The 21,755-nt window shown below is 40.3% G+C and overlaps 1 protein-coding gene across 3 annotated transcripts in view; it reads left to right on the top strand.

Moving 5' to 3' along the window:
• KDM3A (lysine demethylase 3A) overlaps window positions 1-21,755 on the top strand; it is an 86,089-nt gene that overhangs the window by 37,201 nt on the left and 27,133 nt on the right. For all 3 annotated transcript variants that reach the window (XM_056813189.1, XM_056813192.1, XM_056813187.1), the window contains exons 6-11: window positions 434-506; window positions 603-691; window positions 5,532-5,698; window positions 5,976-6,550; window positions 15,279-15,471; window positions 17,889-18,103. In XM_056813189.1, coding sequence (XP_056669167.1) covers window positions 434-506; window positions 603-691; window positions 5,532-5,698; window positions 5,976-6,550; window positions 15,279-15,471; window positions 17,889-18,103 — 1,312 coding nt within the window. The remainder of the gene's footprint in view (window positions 1-433; window positions 507-602; window positions 692-5,531; window positions 5,699-5,975; window positions 6,551-15,278; window positions 15,472-17,888; window positions 18,104-21,755) is intronic.

Below are 21,755 nucleotides of genomic sequence, written 5' to 3'. Positions count from 1 at the left end.
CAAATGCCTGTTTTCTCCTGATTGATGAGGTTTTAGGGCAGGGACTGTTTGCTTTTTGTCTTTGCATCCCTCATGTTTAGCATAGTATCTGTCATTTAATAGATGCTCATTGGTTCATAATTTGGAGGGTATATCCAAGATTCTTACTGGGAGGAGATGACAATATAGCTTAAGGATTTCAATAACAGTAAGAAAGTTTTCTAACAATTTGAGGATGTGTAATATAAGAGCTGTCTTTGTTGTAAACTATGAGCTTAAAAATCATTGTTGGCTCCCTGATAGAGTTCATACTTTTATTATTTGGTCTTTTAAGTTCCTGAACAATGAGCTTTTTTGCTCCAGTAGAGTAAAAAAAATTTGGGAAAATTTCCCCAAGATAAAATATCAGAAAACTGAAATAAGTTTACTTGCTCTTTTTATTCCTTATTTAAAGATTCCAGCTCTAAAAATTGTTGATCCAGCACTGATTCATGTTGAAGTTGTACATGACAACCTTGGGAATTGTGGTAAGAGTTAATTGCTTGGTTCTTCTCATTCCTGCCTGCCTTCATTTCAGTATTTGAAGAAAAAGGAGGCTAACAGAAAGTCTTGACATTTTTCAGGAAAAGCTAAAAGAGTGGGTGCTACAAAACGGAAATCATCTGAGAACAAAGGAGGCCTGGCAGCAAAACAGTCAAGACCCTGCTCTGAGGTAACCCAGAATTTCTTTTTATTAGGAGATTTAAAACCTCCTCTTCTATACCAGGTTTGGATCCTGGCTGTAGTTCTACCATACCAGTAGGTGGTGATAAAACAGATGTCTTGTTCTTTATTTGTATAAAAAGGGTTTTTGCTGGCAGTCCTCAGTAGGTTTGGTATTCAGTATTTGGAGGTGTTTTCTGTGAGGTTAGATCAAGAGATGAGCTTTTGGGGTCTGTTTGGTGGAGAGGTCCATTAGCTGGAAGGAATCAGTAAGAAGAGGTCTATTACATAAAACATGCTTGTCCCCAAAATAACTAAATTCAAGCCGTAATAGCTTAAAACTGCACTATGACTATGATTTTTTAGCCCTGCTTTGCCCTATGCCCTGTAACAGTATAAGGGCTATATCTGAAGGTTCCCTCATTCAGTGTATTCTGAATAACAGTGGTGGTCTTGAACCCTGAAATTTAATGAGGGTTATGTTCAAGTCCAAATCACTTCCACAAGGTGCTATAAACTAACCTTATGGTTAACTTGTACCAGGGCTTACAAATTCTTTTTTGTGTTTATCTAGTTTTCTGTTTCAGCTCTGTTTTTGTAAAAATAAATATTCTAATGCCCGGATTTTAAAAAATGTTACCTAAATATATTTCTATTAGCTGGCTTGATAAAGGCATTATTAGAAGCACTTTAGTGTTGATGGTCCTTAGCTGGGTTTGCTACTAAGTCCCCCCCCTAGAGGAACTTTGACTTACAGCTAGCTATACTGATAGGATTAGGATGACTCCTTGGGTAACAGCCAAGGTTTGAAAGAAGGGAAGGAGGCTCAGTGCAAGGCTGAGGAAACGATTAGGTGTGGAAGTAGAGTTATAGCCTTGGCCCAGACCTGAAAAATGATGACCCTTGGGGCATTTAGAGGGTGGGGTACAAGCAAATAGCAAAAGTTGGAACCAGAAAATAGTTGGGTATCAGTAGGATTAAAAGTAACGAGATAATTTAGTTGTTGAGAACCAAACAGAACTCCAAAAGTCCAGGATTGCAGACAAGAAGAGTTGAGTTGAACCAGGATTCCTTGTTCAGGTAGCTGAGGGTGGAGCTCTGAAGAGAGTGGGGATGCTTGAGAGTAAGATGATGGGGGAGACAAAACAGTTACTGACAACAGATAACAATGCAAAAGACAGATAATCAAGAACTGACCAATATGCAAACTGCAAAGTTAACATAAGGAAAGGAATATGCCTCCTAATTATGTGAAAGAATCTCTAGGATCTTTATAATAATCCTTTTGTACGTTCTAATTAGGTGTTTACAACAACCCTATAAATATGGTACATGTTGTTATCTTCATTTGGTAAGGAAACCAAGACCAGAAGAGGTTGTATCTTGGAAGATCATACAAGGAATTGAAAAAGCATTGATAGCCAACTTATTTTTTTTAACCCCTTAAACTATCTTCTGCCTTAGAATTGATACTAAGTATTGCTTCCAAGGCAGAAGAGGGACAAGGGCCAGGCAAGTGGAATTAGGGACGTAATCAGGCTCACATAGCCAGGGTAGTGTCTCGGACGAGATCATGTCTTCAGGTATGGCTGTCTATGCCCTGAGCCCCCTAAGTACCCCTGATAGACCACTTGTAAGGAGACAATGAAATGTTTTCTGAAAAGATTCAGTAAGTGTACGTTCCCCCAGAAGCCAAGCTCTGAGAGTTTATTTCAGAGCAGGAGAGAACTCATTGTCATTAGAGATCTTGGTATAGTTTTTGTGGAGTAAATGGTGGCATTGGTGGATCTGACTCCATGCATATGCTCAGGGTAACAAGTTGGTGGAAAGCAATTTCATTGTAGATTGAGCTGAATGACTATAATAGGGGCGTTTCCAGTGTGGCATTTTTAGTTTGTTTTGGTATTGCACAATGAGATCCTTACCTGAAGGAGCTGTCAGATACAGATGGTCTCAGAGTCCTTGGCCATGGGTCTTGGATTATCAGAGTTCAGGGAAGAGTCTGTAGATACATTAATACATTAATGAATGAAAATCTTAGCTATCCAGATGTAGTAGAATAAAAGTCAGCATGAATTTGCTATGTGACACAAAACAAGTCCCCCCACCTTCCGCACTGTCCTCCACTATAAAACAAGATGCATAGCCTAGATCTCTGACATCACTTAACTCAGGTCAGTGGCAGGCTTTGCAGTCCCACTGTAGAAATGATGATCTTACTGTTTTGAAGGTGTGTCAGCAGGTTATCTTTCTATTAGTGTGTACATTGTTCGCCTGGTTCTGTTGACTTCACTGTGCATCAATTCAGAGAAATCTTTACAGGTTTTTCTGAACTCATCCTTTTTTTAACTTATTCATCCATTCCTCAAGTGATGGGTAACCCCTCAGTTTCCACTTCTTTGACTCTATAGAAATAATGGGTAAAAATATTTTGGTATAGGTAGGTACTTTCCCCTTGTCTCTGATCATTGCATTTGATCATCCTACAATATTTCAGTTATTGTGTATAATGTTCTCCTGGTTTTGCTCATTTCATTCTGCATCAGTTCATGGAGGCCTTTCCAGTTTGTATAGAAATCCTTTAGTTCATCATTCCTTACAGCACAATAGTATTCCATCACCGTCATATACCACAATTTGTTCAGCCATTCCCCAGTCGAGGGACAGCCTCTCATTTTCCAATTCTTTGCCACCACAAAAAGCACCAGTATAAATATTTTTGTATAAGCAGAACCTTTCCCATTTTTTTTTATCTCTTTGGGATACAACCCAGTAGTGTTATTGTTGGGTTAAAGGGCATATGTATTTTTTGTAGTTCCATATTCTCCAGAATAGTTGTATCAGTTCACAATTCCACAAACACTGTATTAGTGTCCCAATTTTCCCACATCCCCTCCAACATTTTATCATTTTCCTTTTTGGTCATGTTAACCATTCTAATAGGTAGGTATACAGTGACATCTCGGGAGTTTTAATTTACATTTCTCTAACAAATAGTGATTTGGAGCGTTTTTTCATATGACTGACTATAGATAGCTTTAATTTCTTCCTTTGATAATTGCCTGTTAATATCTATTGTCCATTTTTCAATTGGGCAATGCTTGTATTCTTATAACTTTGACTCAGTTCTCTATAAATTTGAGAAATGATGAAACCTTTGTCAGATACACAAAATTGGCATAAATTTTTTCTTTAAATTTGTCGTTTCCCTTCTAATCTTGGTTGTGTTTATACAGAAACTTTTTAGGCAGAAGAGAGGCAAGGGCTAGGTCTATGTTGGTGAACCTATGGCATATATGCAGGACAGTTTTTTACTTCATGTGCCCCTCTCTGTCTGGCAGCCTAATGGAAGTGCTTCTTCCCTCTCCTATTTAGGTAAGGGGGCAGCTCACATGTGGCATGAAGGTACAGTTTAGGCACTTAATCTCTAAAAGGTTTGCCATCACTGGGCTAGGTAGTGGAGGGTTAAGTGACTTGTCCAAGGTCACACAACTAGGAAGTATCTAAGACCAGATTTAAACCCAGGTCCTCCTCAGGCCTGGAGTCTTTTTAAGACTGGAATAGATAATACCAATTAAATATTCATTCTACTTAATGAATATCTACTCTAAATTAAAATTTTACTTGTCTACTTTAAACTTAATATAATCTCTTAATATAGTTAGAAATAATGAGCCCCTAAAGAGTCTGGCTATTATTTCTTTCTTGGATTCATTTCATAACAAAAGTCTAAAGACATTGGATGGTGGGTCAAGAGCAAAGAGTAAAGGTGGTAGAAAAAAAAGATACATTAAGATTTCTGATCATTTAAGGCAGGCAAAGCTATGGGAGATGAAGTAATCTATTCTTTAGCCACATGTCATTTAGCTTTGTTGAATACTTAGAACTGTGAGGTCATTGCTAAATAGAGAATGTTTCTGGAAGCTAAGACTGACCTGTTTTGGACTGGACAGCCTTCCCTTATCTTTGTTGGCTCTAGACCCCTGGGGACTAACATCCATCAGCCTTACCTTTGTCTTTTGTGAACCAGGGTTCTTTAAGGGCTGTATCTATTTAACTCTTTGGAATTCCTAGTCTAAACTATAACTTCTCTATGCCTTCTATTATTACTTAATCCTTGTATGTAGGACTTAAATCAATATAGGATTACTTTTTTCTATTTGCCTGGAGAGAAACTTATTTTATCATGTATGTTGCACAAGGATTTAGATATAACAACAATCTGGCATAATTGTGAAAGTTTCTCGTGAAAGATGCTGCTCATCAGATAAGAGAACTTGATCTGCTCCTGATCTTTTTAGGCTTCAATTATATCTGCTGCTTCCAATTACATTGCAGTTTCTGTTTGTAAACTTTTGGTTATTAGTATGGAATCAAAGTAGTATTTTTGCCAGAAATTGGGGATCACTTTGAAAGAGGGGGGAAATTATGAAAGTGGCCATAAATTTAATTATTTTATTTAATCTGAAGAGTAGGGGAAAAGGAGGGAGACAGGGAGACAGACAGATCCCTGGGCCTCTTAGCCACACTAACATCAAGTCCCAGCAGCACCAAACGTGGAAGAGAAGACTGCTCACATGCTTCCTGGTTCACCATTGATACACTCTCCTGGCTCTGCCCTCTGTATTGGCATTGCCTGCTGACCACTAACATCAGGGCTTTGGAGATGGGTAGAATGATGCCTAATGCCTAGCCCATGTCATCAACAGTCGTTTAGGCTGTAGTCAAGGAATGCCAGGCTGTAGTGGATGCTGAGGTGGATGCTGGGAAGGTGGGTGGAAGCAATTTCCCCCAAACCACTTCCAGGAAAATTCTGCTAGTCTGATTTTTCTGATGTTGGTATCTTTCAGGCCTCTTCCTCCTCCAGTCCAAGTCCTGTGCAGTCTGTTCCCACCACAGTTCTTAGCGAGGTACTTCCTGGATGCACTGCAACAACTCCACCTAGTCAGAATCTCAGACAAAGCACTCCTCCGGCAGCCAGTTCTCCACCTGATCTTGGTGCAAACTCTCCTCAAGCGTAAGTTGTTAAGCATGGAAATTGAGAAACAATAGTGCCTTGTGCCCTCCTCTTATTTGTACTGAGGAGGCCAGAAGCACAATCCTGTACCATCTGCAGGGTTCAGAAGATGGGGGAGCCTAGAATAGCACTGAGAAATACTAAGTATTGGTACTTTTACAGCAATTCTCTAGATTGACTTAGGAAGATACTGTTCTTGGTTTGGCGAGTTGCACTTTGGGAGTAGTGTTTCCAATTGTACCTTCTCTGATTTCTGTTCTGTATTTATGTACTTCAGAGATGATACACAGAGTTTACCAGAAGAATTTTCATCCTGTCTAAACACCAAGACTGAGACAGTGGGAAAGAACACAGATGCAGAGTCGCTTTGTAAGCAGGCAGCTGAAGCTGTAACGGAGGACTCGAACAACCCTAGTGAACCCAACATGAACTATACCCAGTTGAAGACTCTGAATTGTCTTCCTTCAACCAATACACCAAATTATGATGAAAGTGACGAGAAAAACCCACTGGAATCCTTAGACCCATCCCCTGCTGATGCTCCTTTGGAGGACTTGACGCCCGTCGCCCAGGAGCCACAGGAGTCTTCCCAGGAAGAATTAGAGGCGACAGAGACTTCTGAATTGCAGAAGCATCTGGACTGTAAACCTTCCACCTCGAATCTTTGTGCTGCCCCTGCCAGTGAGCCTTCAGGGAAAGCCCCTCTTACTAGCCGGCCCAATAATGCTGAGGGAAGGAATCCTGAAAAAGCTCCTTTCATATGTCCTTCCCTCTGGGGGCTTTCCAAAGAGACTGTAGGTGTGAGACATGAAAACGACTGGCATGCTGGAAGTGGCAGTAAGGTCCAGAATGGTGAGTATTCCCCCACTTTTGGGGTGATTTTACCTGTTTCACTTCTCATCTCCCCTTTAGGTATCTTATCCTGTTTTTTGTGTTTTTCCTCCTCCTGCAGCTTTAAGCCTCCAATATAGTAAACATCAGTGACATTTTTATCAGAAGAGTGAATTTCAGAATGTTGTTCAGTTCAGCACAGCCCCAAGTACTTTGCTAGGAATGTCAGAGATGGGAGATAACGGGAAGAAAACATCTTCAAAGAAAGCACTTGCCTTTTGGAGACTGAGGGTGTGGGCTCATCCATTTAACAGTGTGGGTTCTTGCATACTCTCTTCTCTTCGGCTTTCCAAATAGCATCTCCTAGTTCTGTCTTGAACTTCCCACTGCATGCCCTCTAGTGTTTGCCAATGCTCAATTCTAGGCTCCTTATTCATTCTGCAGGCCCATTCTTAGAATAACGATTTAAGAAGCATCAAATCCACAGAATTACAAAGGAAACTATATTGAGATGATACTTATGAAAATAGTTAAAAAACAATTCCTGGATCCTAGATTACTAGTGCCTTCACTACGACTCATCAATTCCTCTGGTTGTAATGATCCGTATGCAGGTGGTTCCCAGATCTAGATATCCAGCTCCAGACATCTGCACCTCTCCGTGTCCCCAGCCTTCTCAGCTTCGTCGTGGCCCCGGTACTTTCCACTCCTTATTCTCTCTCACCCCTTCTCTCCAGCCCTTGGCTGCATCTTACCGATTCAGTTTGGACCACACATCTTCATGCATTTCCACTCATTCAGCCCCCTCTTTGGGGAAAGCTTGCTTGGTTTAGTGGAACACTAAGGGGGTCATATATGCAGGAGGAGAGAGAGGCTGCAGCTGTGTTATATGCAACCAATAGGCTGAGCGAAGAGGAGAAGAGACTGAGATTTGGCAGCTCAGAAATCACTGGTCACTTTGAGAGGCCCCTTCAGTGGAGAGATGAGCCTGAAAGACACAGCAAAGGGCTGAGGATTGCCTGAGCCATGAATAGTGATTGCTAATGGCTTATCACCTAATTGGTTTCTTCAAAATGACTTGTTAGCTTTTAATTATTTCAGTGCTTTTTTCTGGGAGTTAAGTTGAGAAAGAGAAAAGAATCAACTTCACCAGCATTTATTTAAGTTTCTACTATGCCCTAAGTAAACCCTGAGGATAAAAAGAAAGACAAAAACAATCCCTGATAGTCCAATGGGAGTAGATAACTTCTATGTAGAAACAAGGTGCACATAGCAGAAATAGGAGAAAGAAGCCAGGAGGTGAAGATGAGGGAGTACCTTCCAGGTATTGGGGGAAATAGGGCACAACTGGGAAAGGAGGCAATATAGAAGGGAGAGCTTGAGGGGATGGTGTCAGGGCTGATGAAGGGTTTTTTGAGGATGGAGTGACCTGATTATCTTCAGAGCTAGTAGGAAAGGAACCAGTAGATAAGGAAAGATATGGAAAATCCTTTCATTCTTTGTTTTTATCATGAGTGCAAAGTGTTTTCTCTGAGGTCTTCTCTGCTGCCTTAGCTGATGTAATCACAATGATAAGTTTATATTATTCAGTTATTCTGCCATTTCCAGTACAGAGCCCATGGAGCAATGGTGAACATCTTTTACCTATATTACTTTATTTTGCTAATTTAGAATTTTTGGATCCATATGTATATTAATTTTTTAGGTTTTGCTTTATGTTTGAGACTTATACCATACCTCTCTATAGCCTATTATCTTTATATAGACAGTTCGTGTAATAGGTTAACTATTATTTGAAAATTTTGGGAGGGAAAATCTTGTTGAATCCTTGCTGAGATATGTGGGGGGGGGGGCAAGTGTAAGGAGGTAGCAAAATTACTCCTCTCTGATAACTATTTCCTGTGTTTTTTCTTTTGTTTGATAGCTTTGGAATTTGGCAATTACATTCCTGGGAGTTGTCTTTTGGGGGTTTAGTGTAGAAGGTGTTCTGTGAGCTCTGTCAGTGGCTGTATTGCCCCCTTGTTCTAGAATCTCTGGGCAATTTTCTTTGATTATATCTTGTATCACCATGTCCAGTTTGGTGTTTATTTCTGGCTTTTCTGGGAGTCCAATTATTCTTAAATTTTCTCTTCTCCCCCTGTTTTCCAGATCTATCACCTTGTCGGTGAGATATTTTATGTTCTCTTCTAATTTCTTGGTGTTTTGGCTTTGCTTTATTAGTTCTTGCTTTAAAGCCTGGTTTTCTTTTACAGTTTGGTCAAACTGGTTTTGTAGATGCGTGAATTTCTTTTGCATCATTTCCCACTTTTCCTCCCAGAGGGCTTCCATCTTTTTGGTCCTTTCTGATTCAAATTCTTCATGGGTTTGTGGAGAGTTTCTATTTCCTTTGGAAGATTTTGGAGAATTTTCTTGTATATCTTCTTCTATCTGCTCTGTATTTTGTATTTTGGCTCCATAGAATGTGTCCAGAGTCGCCCCTTTCTTCTTATTTTTCTTGGTATTTTGGGGCTTCTGTGCTTCTGTGGAGTTTGTCATCTCTGAACGTGGAGGATTGGCTTTTCTTGTCTTTGTCTGGTGATCAGAGGCTTTAGTCCTGGGCAGATGTTGGTTCTATGAGCGTTCCCTGGGTTAAACTGAATATGCCTCACTGGAACTGGAATGGAAGGGTCGGACCACGAGGCCACACTCTCCCCCTGGCTCGATTTCCGGAAGTTGCCTTCAGAATCCCTGGCCGTGAGGCTGTTTCGTCGGCCTGGGGGGGGATGGGCTGCCGCTTCCCCAAGCTCCGAGAGCACAGACTTTCACTGAGACTTGGATAGCAGGATCCAGCCCGTGAGGCTGTCTTGCCCGCCCTGAGGGTTGCTGTTGTTTTGACCAGCTCTCTGCAGCGGAGGCCCCAGGCAGTAACTTTCACCCGGACCGATAGGCTCTCTGCAGCTGAAGCCCCAGGCAGTAACTTTCACCCGGACTGGGACTTGGGTAGAAGACCCTGAGGGTTGTTGTTCCTCAGACCCTGCTCTCTGAGCCCGCTTCCGGGAGCCTTGGACTCTGCGCTCCTACCCCTGAGGTCCGAGGGATCTCGGGTTCTGGCTTTTAAGGGGAGCTGTACCTTTTGAACCGGGTCCAGGTCCAGGAGGAGGGTTCCCAGGGTCTGTGCTGTTGATCGTTTTGAATTTCGGTGCCTTAGGAGCTTCTAGTTTGAGATCGGTCGGGAAGGGTTTTCCGGAGATCTGAACTTCAGCTTTCTCTAAGCCGCCATCTTAACCGGAAGTCTCCTCCTGTGTTTTTTCAATGTGCATCATAATCACCTTTTCCTTTGCAGCCTCCCTATTTTTCATTTCTAGTTTATGTACATTTGAATTCAAATTTTAAAAAATTAATTTTGCTGATGGATTATCACTTAATTGGTCTCTTTAAAATAGCTCTTAGCTTTTAATTATTTCAATTCTTTTATTTTCCATTCTGTTAATTTTATCTTTTGATATAATTAGCACTCCCCTTTTCTACTTTCTCTTTGGCATATTTTATTCCTTTCCTCATTTAAGTGCTGATTGGGTCAATTTAGTTTACTTTAGAAAATAGACATTCCCTGCTAAACATTTATTTCTGAGAATGACCAAGATTGCTTTATCATGATCTTGATTTCTAGTTGTCACTATAATTTTTTCTTTTTCTACTTTCTATAATCTTATTTTTTCCTTCCAAATAACCATGTGCCTCTTTATTCTTGATTTTGCTATATTGTGAGCTGACAACAGTATATAAATGGTCTGCCTTTAAAATTTACTTGTAGCTTTTTAATGTTCTGTATACTTGCAAAGAACAAATATTCATTTCTTCCATTAAGTTTTCTGTCTCTAAGTCTAGCTTGTTTTATTATTGTATTTGTCTTCTAATAATCTCCCCCATTGATTTTTATGTAGCTTGCAAAACTTATAAATTTTTCTCCTATTTAGTAAAACTTTTCATTTTTCTTTTTTCATCATAATATACTGAATCTATTACTCTGTCCTGAAACTCGGGTTTCATTATTGCCCTCTCTGAGGTTGCAAGCTCCAGTCTTTAAAATATTTTTTAGGGTTTTTTTGTCTCAGCTTGCTTTCTACTGCTTGAAAATTGTTGTATTCTGTTTGTTTGTTTGTTTTTTTGTTATTGTATTATTTTAATTAAATTTCAAAATTTAAACAGTGAGTCCTCACAATTGTTGAGGGTGAATTCACTTCACATTCAGTATTACAATTGATTAGAATTCATTGTGTCTGCCATTATTTTGTGGAAAGGGAATATATATTTGTTTTAATTTTTTAAAATAACCTACCCTTAAAAATAAATACAATTCCTATACTTTGTCCTGCTATATTTGACATTTTGACACTTCTTCACTTCTACACTTCCCTTCCTCAGTCCTCTGTTTTTTCCACTTTTTACCACCCCTTTGTTTTCTTTTTTTAAAACTGGCCTTTTACATTGTTGGTTTTTGTCTCTTGGTGGATCATCTATTTCTCCTTTCTAATTACAATTGATGTTTTAAGAGTTTTAACTAATTACATTCTTGGTTTATTTTGAATCTCCAGGGACTTGGATTTCAAAGGTTATATTAATAGATATTAAATAGTTTTTAGTATTAAACTCTTATCTCATAGGATGGATTTGAAAATTAATGGCTTTTAAGTTCTTTTATTATAGATCTAAATGTGTAGTTTTATAGGGAGACAATCTTGAATGTCATTGATCATGTATTTTATATATGTTTCAGGTGCTTGCCTTTTTTTCTGCTAAAAATATATAATTGCATTCCGGTTGACTTGAAGGATTTTTTTTCCCCTTTATCACTAGTTTTAAAATGTGATCACAGCTGACATAGCACTTTAGGGGTTTATATGCTATGCGAAGATAGTTGAATTGTAAATTTCTTGCTTGAAGTTCTGGGAAGTTTTCTTAATTTTTTTAAACGAGCAAGATTATTTGCTTTTTCTTTATACTTGTGAAGATGGGATTAACTCTCTCCTATTTTGTCTTTAGATATTAGCCACCAGGAATGTATACACCCCTACTTAATCCTTAAGGTCTATGACCCATGTGTGTGCTAGTGAGTGACCAATCAAAAATGACTGCCCCCTGGGCAGTCTGGAGCAAAGTTAAAGCTGCCATTGGTCCACATAAAAGTGGAAGTACACAAAGAACTCTTTAAAAATGGTGGTAACCTCCAACCATAAATTTAACCTTTACATAGTCTTAAGATACTAGTAATTCTAAGATTCCATCTTTTAGCTTTAACTCTTACATATTATTGGAAGGCTATTTTTCCAACTTAGTAAATTTCTAAACTTGTTCTTCCTTTTTGTACTACATTGAAATTTGCCTTTTGCTGCTACCTAAAGGTTAGCTGTTTTTAAATCTTCCTGAGACATTTTTTAAAGACCATGTTCAGATATTCTTTTAATTCTTATCTTGTTGACCATATATTTTAGGGCATTTCATTATTGCTTCAAAGGTACATATATCCATGATAGAAATTTTTTATTCATTTAATAATATTTAATATTTCCAGGAAATTAAAAAAAATTTTATTTTAATTAAAAATTTTTTATTTACCAATTACATATAATAACAAATTTCCACCCAAGTTTTCCTAAGTAATGTAATTGAACTTATCTCCTTCCCCCCACCCCCCTTCCCTTCCTCTTCCCTATGCTGGCAGGCAATTTGATCTGGGTTATACATATATTATCATATGAAAAATTTCCATATCATTCATTTTTGTAAGTCCATGACCTTATTAATTCAAAACCCCAAAACATAAACCCAAATAAACAATTGAAAAATTGTATGCTTTCTGGTGAGTGCATTCTGACTCCAACAGTTCTTTCTCTAGAGGTGGAGAATATTCTTTGTCCCTCAGAATTGTCCTGGCTCATTGTATTGCCTAGAATAGCTAAGTCTATCACGGTTAATCATTCCACAATATTGCTCTTAACTGTGTACAATGTTCTGGTTTTGCTTATTTCTCTCTGCATGAGTCCATCAAAGTCTTTCCAGCTCTTTCTGAAATCATCCTGTTCATCATTCTTTAACAATGCAATAATGTTTCCTCACCATCATATACCACAATTTGTTCAGCCATTCTCCAATTGATGGATATTCCTTTAATTTCTAATTCTTTGCCACCACAAAAAGAGTAGCTATAAATATTTTTGTATAGTTGGGTCTTCCCCCCCCCCCCCCCATTTCTAAAAAATCTCTACTGTATACAGACATAGTAGTGATATTACTGGATTAAAGATTAAAGGATATGCATTGTTTTCTAGCCCTTTGGGCATAATTCCAAATTGCCTTCCAGAATGATTGGATCACTGCACAGCTCCACTAGCAATACATTAGTGCTCCAATTTTGCTGCATCCCCTCCAACACTTTTATCATTTTCCTTTACTGTCCTATTGGCTAATCTGATAGGCGTGAGGAATGAAATTTATTTTTTGATATTCTATTTGCTTATTTTGGTGAGCAATGTACACTTGGGAGCCATGTTTCCCTTTTGACCTTGGGTTTTTATCTTTCTGTAAATTTAGAATAAGAATCTTGATATGAATTTTTGGCTCATCTTAAATGATTATGGATTGGATGAGAGAAAACAAGACATCTATATAATCAGAGAAAAAATTCTGTCTTGTGGTAGCCCTATTTTTCCACGTTAGTAATATAGGAGAAGCCTGGAATTTTGCAGGGTTGCAAATGGAACTGGGTCAGAAACAAAATAAAAAAATTTGTTAAACTTTTGTCTTCTCCACATCTCTGGCCCTTTGAAGCTCAAGATGGCACGTTCATTGAATTTCCTAAATTTTCCACTTTCTTTTAGAATATCTACTTATTAGCTCCTAGGATTTTTATAGTCTTCCTAAGAGAAAGCACTGCGTAGAACCCTGAGCCCTGGTTCTGCTCTGCATGATTTATTAATGTTTTCATTTGTTTAACTTGTTTCTAAATGACATTGACTTGGCTAGGCTTGTGCCTATCTAGTACAGGTGGGCTTTCATTTTGAGGCTCTACCCGAGGTCAGGTGTTCTTTCTGAGTTAGCCGCTTTAATTCAGGATGCAATCTTTTGGGGTGCAAACTAACAGAATGTCACACAGTTTCAGTGTTCATGCTGGGAGAGAAGTTAGTGAAGGTGACAAGTCATGTTATTGGAGTTGAACCTCAGTGTTTCTTCCTTCTCCCCCCCCCCCCCCCAATTTCTGTTCTTATGTTCTATTCTTTCTGTTTCTTAAAGTTTTTGTTATCTTGTTAGTTTGCACAGTTAATCTATCTCTTCTCCTAGAAACAAGGTCCTTCCTCCTGTGGTTTCCAGGTCTTGCCCTTTCGAACTCAAGACAAAAATATTAGGCTTTCTGGAGGTCGCAGGGATCAGAATCAAACCAGGCTGCAAACTTCCTCATCTCTTCATTTCTAAACAAACGGGCCTTTCCCTACATTTGCTCCAGACTATTCTGGATTTTTCCCCCATTTCCCCTTATTTATGTCCCTTTAAAAAGAAAAATCAAGCCATCCTTTCTAATTTGTATCTACTGTTCTCTTTCCTCAGAAGAAAACTATTAAATGCTTATGTGGTATGTGTTTACATGGGATCAGATGCAAATACCTATAATACACATATTATACCTTGAGAAATTTTGAAAAAAGGTTGTTTTGTGTTTCAAGCAAGTTTCCTAATTCAGCTTTTTAGAGTTCTGGTCTGTAGTTTACAAATAGATTAACCTCTGACTTGGGTTAATCTATTTGTAAACTACAGACCAAACTCTGTCAAAAGCTGAATTAGGAAAGTTGTTATGAATGACGATTAACAATTAAAGTAAGGTCAGGGGGGAAACAACTCACTTTAAAATTGCACCAGTAATAAGAGGCAGAGCCCAGTTGGAGCTTGTGTGCCAGTGCGCTCTGCATGTCCTAGAAATGTCACCCCAAGACATCCTTCGTGTCTTGAGCTATGAAACACCCTGATGATATTCTAGTTCTGTTAGTGATGTGTTGATTTTTAATTTAATTTAATTTTTAAAATAAAAACTTTAATGCATTTGGAATAATTATCCATTCTTCATCTCACCAACTATTATTTACTTAAAAATCCCTCTCCTATTCCTAAGTCTAGGTAATATGTCTCCTGTTCTTCTAATTTACTTAGGCTATTCCCTTTAGTGTCTAGATTATGTATCCATTTTGATCTTTTCTTAGTGAATGGTCTATACCTATTGGTCTATACCGCTATCTGCCAAACTACTTTTCAGTTGTCCCAGCAGCTTTTACCAACCAGTGATTTCTCCTTCCTGAAAGCCGGATTTGTGCTTTTGTCAAATACTGAGTTACTTTAATTTTTTTGCTGCTGTTTGGTGTATGTCTGTCCTGTTGCATCAAGCCGCCTTTCTGTTTCTTCGCCAGTACAGGCTTGTTTTGGTAATTGCTGCTTTATAATACAGTTTAGAATCTGGTACTGCCAGACCTCCTTCCTTTACATGATCTCATTAATTCTTTTGATGCTGATCTTCAAATACTATTGGATTGAGTGGTGATGGATGGACAGTTTTGTAAAGGAATGCTGGAGAGCGGAAAAAGGCTCCCGTGGATCCTGAAGGTGCTTGAAACACTGGGTGGAGGCTCAGCATCTGAAGCTTTCTTGGGAGCAGTGGCTGGCAGGTGCCAGGGCTTAACTGAGTGGGCCGTTCATGGATGTTCATTCTTGGCTTTCCTTTTCCTAGTCCCTGCCCGGAAATCAGTGTTGATGGACCCGGCCAAGGTCAAAAAGCTGCAGCAGAGTGGTGAGGCCTTTGTACAAGATGGTGCCTGCGCAGCCATTACTGCAAACCTGTCCAAGTGCCGGGAGTGCCGACTAGATAGCTACCGGAAGGACAAAGATTCTCCAGTCTTCTGTCGATTTTTTCACTTCAGGAGGTGAGCCCTTTTGGGAAGTGAGCAGAACAGGCTGGGGTCTGTGGTACAAAGAGTGACTTCTGTGTTCCTTTTAATTTGTGGAAGATAGAGTTCTAGAAATGAAATGAGATAAAAGCCAAACTCAAAATTCAGCTGTTACTTAAGAAATTTAATATTTAGTTTCTTATTCTTTTTCCTCGTTTACATTTTTTAAATCTAATTTTTAACTTCCTGGGTGAAGAAAAAAGGCTATTTTTTACAGAAACTTTCTAAGATGACCTCCAGCTTTAAACTCCTGTTTTCTATGTATATGATCCTCCTATAAGACTATCCTTTATCTCAATAAATTTGACAAGCAGAATTCTTTTCATAATTTTATGATTGTACTTGTGAAAAAGTGGCATTAGGGATCTTAACTGAGAAATGATTTCAGTTTATTTTATAACAATGTCTTTTTTTAAAAATCCTTTTAAAATATTGTGTATTGGTTCCAAGGCAGAAGACTAGTCAGGGCTAGGTAGTGGGGGGTCAAGTGATTTACCCAGGGTCACACAGCTAGGAAGTGTCTGAGGTCAAATTTGAACCCAGGACCTCCCATCTCTGGGCCTGGCTCTCAATCCACTAAACTATCTAGCTGCCCCCTCAGTGTCTTTCATAGCAGTCAAATGGACCAACTGCCAAGATTAGGAGCTAGAAGTCATCAATGTCACATAAAAAAGGATCATAGGGCATCCCCCCCCCCCCCTCCCGAAAAACAAAACAAAACAAAACCTGAATAAATATTTTGGCTGGTTAGAGTAATGATTGTGTCTGCTCTCTTGGGCTCTTTAATTTCCTTTTCCTATCAAAATATATCTACCCTCATTAACTATTCTTTCCCTTCACTCAAAATTTCATTCCTCCTACTTTTAAAGACTAAATCTGTTTTCTTCATGTAGTACCACCTCACTTCTTCTAGGTTCTTGTCCTCTTAATTTATGCTCCTTCCTCTAGTAAATATTGATCTCTTCTTTCCTCTTTGCTTACAGACAGATTTAGGTCTTCTAGCTTGAGAAAAATATTCACTTCACCCTACTGTATCTCAAGTCACCCTCCTATTTCTCTTACCTGTCTGTGAGGCGTTATTCCTTAGTTTTTCTCTATACCAACATAGATTTCATCCTCATGCCATTGTCATCTGACAGTTTAAGCTGGTGAAGTTCTGTGGCCCTTCTTGCTGAACAGGGTCTTCTTAGATGGTTCAGATTCAGCACATCTAAGACCATGACTCTCACCTTCTTTCCTCCCCAATTAAATCAGATCCTGACCTAACCTATCTAGTATTAACTTTCAGTGATGCCATCATCTGCATTCAGACTCATCTTCTACCCTTCCTTTCAGAAACATGGACTAAGCCATATTGGTTCATTTCTGTCTGATTTCTTTCATATCCATATTCATTTTGCTTTGCTAAGCTCCTGCTTCTTTTGGTTTCATAAGAAGGCTTTTTTCAGGCCCTTTATCTAACCTTGGCTGGAAGGCTACAGCAGACTCACTTGTGTTGTCATCCTCTATGGCTTCAAGCTCCTTTTCTCTTTAGGTGATTCCCAAATCTACATTAATATTTTTATTCACTATTTGGTTGCAATCTTGCTAGATAAGCCACTGGCACCTAAATGAAGGGTTTTTCTTTTATTTCATGCTTTCAAGGGTTCTAAAGAGTAGGAGTAATTGTGCCTTTATGTTAATGTGATGGGCTTTTCCAGTTCAGTCATGAAGCAATCTTCAAATCTCCTTCTGTTAATTTTCTATTTTCTTCTGTGATCATTTTAATTCTTTGCTAGCTAGCATCCTATTTGAAATCCAATCAGAAAACTTAACTTTCCCTGAAAAATTCTATGATTGTCATTTGATTTTATGTGAATTCAGAATAATGATTTAAAAAGCATAAAATGAAATACAAAAGATTACAAAGTAAACCCATTACATAGAAACCATTATTAAAATATTTTTTAAAAACAAATTCTTAGTGGACTCCAAGTTAAGAACCCTTGGTCTAGGGAAATTCTAGAAAAAAAGTATCTGGAGGCAGCTAGATGACTTAATGAATAGGAAGAAAGAGCCAGGCCTGGAGATGGGTGGCCCCTGGGTTCAAATCTGGCCTCTGACATTGCTTAGCTGTGTGATCCTAGATAAGTCTCCTAACCCCAATTGCCCAGCCTTTACTGCTCTTCTGATTTGGAACAGATGCATTAATTTAATTTAATTTAAATTCCTAGGCAGAAAGCATAGGAGTTTAAGAAAAAATCAATTCAAGTTAGAGTGGCTTGCAGGGAAAAGGCAGAAATGGGGGCCAGGATGTGAAGTTATATAACTGCTTTCAAGTGTTTGATCCTGTGGTTAAGTTTAATAAGCATAAAAGGATATGGACTTGCTAATTTTATTGTCTTTCCCCATAGGTTACAGTTTAATAAGCATGGTGTGTTGCGAGTAGAAGGCTTCTTAACCCCAAACAAGTATGACATGGAAGCCATTGGCCTGTGGCTGCCTTTGGCCAAAAATGTGGTGGGCACTGATTTGGACACTGCAAAATATATCCTTGCCAACATTGGAGACCACTTCTGCCAAATGGTGATCTCGGAGAAGGAGGCGATGTCCACCATCGAGCCGCACAGTAAGAGCATCTCCGGGGGGTGGGGCCTTTCAGACTTGGCCTCTTGGTTTCACCTCAAGGTCTAACTGAGCATCGCGTTTACTTTTTCATTATGAATCGCCGGACATGCAGGGAGAAGACATTCCGTGCCATCTCATGCTATTTCTTGCTAGCACTACTTGCTCTCCGTCTCCCGTAACGGAGTCCCTTTCAGCTGTGTAATTGCTTTGTTAGCGATCCACAGGAAATAGTCGTCGTGCTTTTCATGAGGAAGGAGAGGGGGCTGGAGACAGCTAAGGTCTGGCTGAGACTCCCATCTGGGCAAATCGCCTTCCTCCTCGGTTCAGGTTCTCCTCTGATCTGTCCGACCCGCGTCTCCTTCGGCTCATCGAGGGAACATCCTAGCTCTGAAAGGGAGGGTTGTCGATGGATCGCGTCAGGCTCGTATGACGCGGAGCTGATTTTATCCCCTTTCGAGCAGGGCTGGAGGCGACCGGGCTAACGGCGACCACTGAAATGGGGGTCAGCCAGCGTCTGGTGCCTCCGCGTGCAGGGAGAGTCTAGCCGGGGAGAGAACCTCGAGGGAGCGCCATGCTTGTCCCGCTAGGCTTGTTCTAGTCTCCGTTGGGGGCTTTCATGAGATCCGAGGCCAGGCTCCGGTGTGGCGTGGAACGGCGACCCCACAGCTGCAGCCAGCGCTCTGTCGTGCCTAGCCTGAGTACGGGAGCCCACAGGGAGGCCACCCCCCAAAGACTAGCCTGTTGACAGGCTGGAAGGACGGGCCAGATCCAAAGCTGAGCCTCGACGGAGGTCCTTACAAGGTCCCGTACCTGGGATTTTCTAAAACTCTCCTAAGGAAAGGAGGAGGAGAGACGATTATGAATATATTTAAAAAATGCAACCTTTCCTTTTCCTCTTAGAATCCCAGGCAGAAGAGCAGTGCGAGGCAGGCAGGCAGTGGGGTGAAGTGGCTGGCCCAGGCTCGCCCAGCTAGGAAGGGTCTGAGGCCACATCCCTAGGCCTGGCTGGCCCCCAGCAGTCCCCCCGGTCGGTAGATAGGTCGGTATTTTAAAGCTGTCCATAGCGGATTGCAAGCTCAATAATAGGAGTCAGTAGGACAACTCTCGGCCCAGGGCCAGGCACATAGCAAGTGCTTAATTCTGAACGACTTGACTAGTGTGGCCTGATGCCAGTCCATGAAAACCCACCTGGAGGTTAGGCATGGTTGAAGTCTGCTGATCAGTGAGGTGCAGCCACCACACTGTGCTGTAGCCAGACACACGGGGAATGCTGGGAATGCTGGGAATACGGGGAATACTGGGAGCACAGGGAATGCTGGGAATACTGGGAATACTGGGAGTATGGGGAATGCTGGGAATATGGAGAATACTGGGAGCACAGGGAATTCTGGGAATACAGGGAATGCTGAGAATGCTGGGAATAATGGAAATACTGGGAGTATGGGGAATTCTGGGAATACAGGGAATGCTGAGAATGCTGGTCTCAGTTCTGGGTGCTACATTGAGAGGCACACCGAGAGTAGAGTAACTCTTTGAAGAGTAAAAACTAGAATTCCCTTACAAGGATCATCTGTCCTCAGTTTTATCCTCTCACCAGCACCTGGTACAGCTCTTGGCATGTGGGTGCTTAATAGTAAGGAAGCTTGTTGAATTGTAATTCCTGGCACAGATGGCTCACAAAGAGGCACTGCTGGAGTAATTAATTAGCCTGAAGTAGAGAAGAATTGGCTCAAGGGCAGAACTTGGAGCCTCTAGAGGGGAAGACTGAGATGGGTCTAATGGAAGACTTGCTCCCAGTCACTGCTGGCTAACAGTGGGATGGGGCTGCCTAGAGATGCAGCAGAGTTTATCATCAAGGGAGTTTAGAGATGCAAAGTAGCCGAGGGAGGGATTTAAACCCAGCTCCACTGACTACCTACCAAAAACACATTCTTTTTTCATGCCTGATCCACTTTTTTCGATCTTTTTCACTGATTATTAATTTGGATTGGTGGAGAGGGGTTCAAGGATGTTTTGGACTGTATAATCTTTAAGGCTTCTGTGTTTAGTATTTAGTTTTGTTTGTTCTTCAGTTCGTGTGCCAGGCCCAGGACCAAGCATTGAATATACAAAGAAAGGCATGCTTTTATTCCTTGCCCTCAAAGTGCTCGCAGTCTTAGTGGGTAAAAACAATGTGCAAGCAACTAAAAATTAAAAAGAACAAATTAAAAATCCTCAATTAAATGCCAAATCGGAAATCTTGAAAACCAAAGGTGAAATGAATAAAATAGAAAGTAAAAACCCCATAAAGCTAAAAGCTGGCTTTATGAAGAATCCCCCCCCCCCCCCACACACACAATAAAACAGATAAACCATTGGTTAATTTGATTAAAAAGAAGAAAGATGAATCATTTTACCAGTATCAAAAATGAAATACTAAATTCATCCCCAATGAAGAGGAAGTTAAAGCAATTATTAAGAGTTATTTTATTCAATTATATGCCAGTAAATTTGATAATCTAAATGAAATGGATGAATATTTACAAAAATATAAACTACCCAGATTAACAAAAGAGGAAATGAAATGCTTAAACATTCATATCTTAGAAAAAGAATTGAACAAGCCATCAATGAACTCCTCAAGAAAAACTCACAGAGCCAGGTAGATCCAAAAGGGAATTCTACCAAATATTTAAGAACAGTTAATCCCAATATTATATAAACTATCTGAAAAAATAGTCAAAGAAGGAGCCCTCTCAAATTCCTTTTATGACCTATATTATGCTGATACCTAAACCAGGAAGAGCAAAATCAGAGGGGGTGGGTGGGGGTGGGGGAACTATAGCCCAATCTTCCTAATGGATATTGATTCAAAATTTAAAAAAATCAAATACTAGCCAGGAGAGTAGAGCAGTGTATCGCAGGATCGTTCACTGTGCCCAGGTAGCTTTTATGCCAGGAATGTAGGGATGGTTTACTGTTGGGAGAGTGACCGTCAGTAACGTTAACAGAAATCTGTCTCGATAGACAGAGGAAACACTTGGGACAAAGTAGAATCCCTACTTCTGTGAGCGCTGGTGAGCGCAGGAGTCGTGGGGCTCCCTTAAAACGATAAGTAGCACCAGCAAGCATTGTTGGTGACGGGGACAAGCGAGAATGCCCTCCGAGGGCCTGGGCTGAAGCAAGGGTGCCCGTCACCCACGGAGATTCAGTGGGGTACTAGAACCCTTAGCCGTGGCACGAGGAGAACAAAAAGAGATGGAAGGACTTGGAATAGTTGAGATAACTTCAGGAAAATTGCAGGATAAAAGATGAATCCACGTAAATCATCAGCATTTATGTCACCAACAAAGCCCAACAGAAAGAGCTGGAAGAGATGCAAGGTCCTGGGTTCAAATTTGACCTCCCTGGGCAAGTCACTTCACCCTCATTGCCTCGCCTTTACCGCTCCTCTGTCTTAGTCTGGTTTGGGTCTTTGTAGAAGAGTAGTTTATGAGCGAGAGCCGAGCCGAAGAACAGGCTTGTCTTTGCTGCCTGTCCATTCCGGGAAATGTCCCTCCATCTGTGTTGCATCGATGGGCAAATGCAAAGTAGGCACGCAGAGTGTGCGTGCACACACACACGCGCACACGCACACACACACACACACACACGTGCACTCACAAGGCTGCTAG

This window comes from Monodelphis domestica, chromosome 1 (genome assembly GCF_027887165.1).
Source record: "Monodelphis domestica isolate mMonDom1 chromosome 1, mMonDom1.pri, whole genome shotgun sequence".
In the NCBI taxonomy this organism is placed as follows: Eukaryota; Metazoa; Chordata; class Mammalia; order Didelphimorphia; family Didelphidae; genus Monodelphis; species Monodelphis domestica.
The sequence above is the reverse complement of the archived record's forward strand: the minus strand, read 5'-3'. Positions and strand labels throughout refer to the sequence as shown.